Source organism: Carlito syrichta, unplaced genomic scaffold (genome assembly GCF_000164805.1).
Source record: "Carlito syrichta isolate Samal-C Ts95f unplaced genomic scaffold, Tarsius_syrichta-2.0.1 Scaffold305629, whole genome shotgun sequence".
Classification (NCBI taxonomy): Eukaryota; Metazoa; Chordata; class Mammalia; order Primates; family Tarsiidae; genus Carlito; species Carlito syrichta.
The window spans coordinates 252,216-254,644 of record NW_007249725.1 but is presented as its reverse complement, the minus strand read 5'-3'; the positions used below and the strand labels follow the sequence as shown (position 1 = coordinate 254,644).

The following is a 2,429-nucleotide window of genomic DNA, read 5'->3' as shown; positions in this document are numbered from 1 at the left end:
TCCAACTCAAAAAAAAAAAAAAAGAAAGAAAAAGAAAAAGAAATGCTGCTATCCCAGGCTCACTGTCCTGCTGTCTGCTGCTCCTTTCTCCTCTTCTGCCCTTTATGTTTGATCTTGCTCTTTATAAAGACACTCTCTGGCCCTGGCCCTGGCCCCTTCCTTTGCAGCACCCTCAGGATGTGGATTCTGGCTTTCTGCGCTGGGACCCCTCAAGGTGACTGGACCTCCAGCTTGGAACCTCAGCATGTCGTCAGCGGGGTGCCGGCCCGCCGTCTCCGACCCCCCGGCCGCGGCCCTGCACTTTCTGGTGCTGGATGAAGGCAGACAGCCGGCTACAGGCCCTCCCGCAGGCCCAGCACCGTTACAGCCTCTCACCGCTGTGGAGCCGGTAGTGCTTGTTCAGCGTGTAGCTCCTGCCGAAGGCCTTGCCGCACTCGGTGCATGCGAAGGGCTTCTCCTTGGTGTGGATCTTCTGGTGCAGCGTGAGGTTGGACTTGCGACTGAAGGCCTTGCCGCACTGCACGCACTCGAATGGCTTCTCGCCGGTGTGCAGCCGCAGGTGCAGGAGCAGCAGGGAGTTGTGTCTGAAGGGCTTCCCGCACACGGAGCACTCGTGGGGCTGGTTCCCCACGTGCGCCCTCTGCGCCGCACCCAGCACGACACTCTGCCCCGCGTTGCTGTCCTGGGGGCCCTCCCTGGGGTGCCGCCGGCGGTGCCTCAGGAGAGTGGACCCTCGGATGAAGCGCTGCCCACAGCGCTGGCACCGGTAGGGCTTCTCCCCGCTGTGGATGCGGCTGTGCTCCTTGAGGGTGAACAAGCGACAGAAGGCCTTGCCGCACTCGTCGCACTCGTAGGCCTTCTCCCCGGTGTGGAACTTCTGGTGCTGCAGCAGCTGCGAGCTGCGGCTGAAGGCCTTGCCGCATTCTCCGCACGTGTAGGGCCGCTCGCGGGTATGGACGCGGTGGTGGGCCGCCAGCTGCGTGCTCTGTCGGAAGGCCCTGCCGCATTCGCCGCACTGGAAGGGCTTCTCCTCGGTGTGGATCAGCTGGTGCCGCAGCAGGATGGAGCTCTGCTTGAAGGCCTTCCCGCACTCGGTGCACTGGAAGGGCTTGGCGCCCGTGTGGATGATCTGGTGCCTGAGCAACTGCGAGTTGAACTTGAACGTCTTGCCGCAAGTACACCTGTACCTGCTCTGCCCGGGAGCTGAGCTCCTTGCAAGCTTGCCTCGGGTTTCCTGCAGAGCCCCGGGAGAGGTGCTGCTACACTCCCGAGGAGGAGGAGATTGTTTATCTGATCCGTGCTCCGGACTGCCTTGCAGATCAGGTAGCGAGGGGTCCTCCCCCAGGAGGCACCCCCAAGCCCTGCCCGACAGTCCTGCCTGCCTAGAGAGGTCACTCTTCGGAGGAGACTCCGAGATTCCAGCCTCCATCCTGGAATCTGAGAGAATGAACAGAAAACGGAAGGATAATCTAGCCTCTACACTCACAAATGGAACTTCAGATTTGAGAACAATGTTTCTTTCCCCCTCAATTTTTCCTCCCCCAGTCTTACTGAGGTATTCATCATAAATAAAGACTGGGTGCGGTGGCTCACACCTATAATCCCAGCACTTTGGGAGGCAGAGACAAGAGGATTGCCTGAGTCCGTGGGTTTGAGACCAACCTGGGCAACATGGCAAGAACTCATCTCTACAATAAATCAAAAAATTAGCCATGCTTGGTGATGCATGTCTGTAGTTCCAGTTACTTGGAAGGCTGAGGCAGAAGAATCGCCTGAGCCCAGCACGTTGAGGCTGTGGTGGCTGTGAGAATGCCACTGCACTCCAGTCTGGGAGATAGAGTGAGACTCTGACTCAAATAAATAAATAAAATTTGTATATATTCAAGGTACACAATGTGATAATTTAATATTCATCTACATGGTAAAATGATTATCGCAATCAAGTGAAGACAGATTTTATGTCAGAGTACATGTAGGGAGGTTTGAGAAATTCTTGCAGGAAGTTTTAAAATTAGGATTCAGGCCAGGCACAGTGGCTCACGCCTATAATTCCGGCACTTTGGGAAGCCGAGGTGAGATGACTGCTTGAGCCCACAGGTTCAAGACCAGTCTGGGCAACTTGGTGAGACCTCATCTCTACAGTAAATCAAAAAATTAGCCATGGTGGCACACATGTGTAGTTCCAGCTACTTGGGAGGCTGAGGCAGAAGGATCACCTGAGCCCAGAAAAAAAAAATTAGGGTTCAGGTGCGAAGGAGGCACAAAAAGGAAGGCTACTAAAGGCTTAAGCACTGTGGGAGGCTGGGTCAGGTGGGGAGCTCACTAGGGAGACCCAAGGCCTGCAAGAAAGGCAAACCAGGCATAGGATGCAGGGTGCACCCTTTTCTCCCCACGGCCACATTCTTTTTTTTTTTTTTGAGTTGGAGTCT

At 55.6% G+C, this 2,429-nt stretch overlaps 1 protein-coding gene across 1 annotated transcript in view; it reads right to left on the bottom strand.

The window, feature by feature from the left end:
- Nucleotides 1-250: 250 nt before the first annotated feature.
- The window catches only part of ZNF517 (zinc finger protein 517), a 4,546-nt gene continuing 2,367 nt past the window's right edge, over nucleotides 251-2,429 (bottom strand). Inside the window, 1 exon segment of the mRNA XM_008061853.1 lies at nucleotides 251-1,437. Within this exon segment, the coding sequence (XP_008060044.1) occupies nucleotides 251-1,437 (1,187 nt within the window).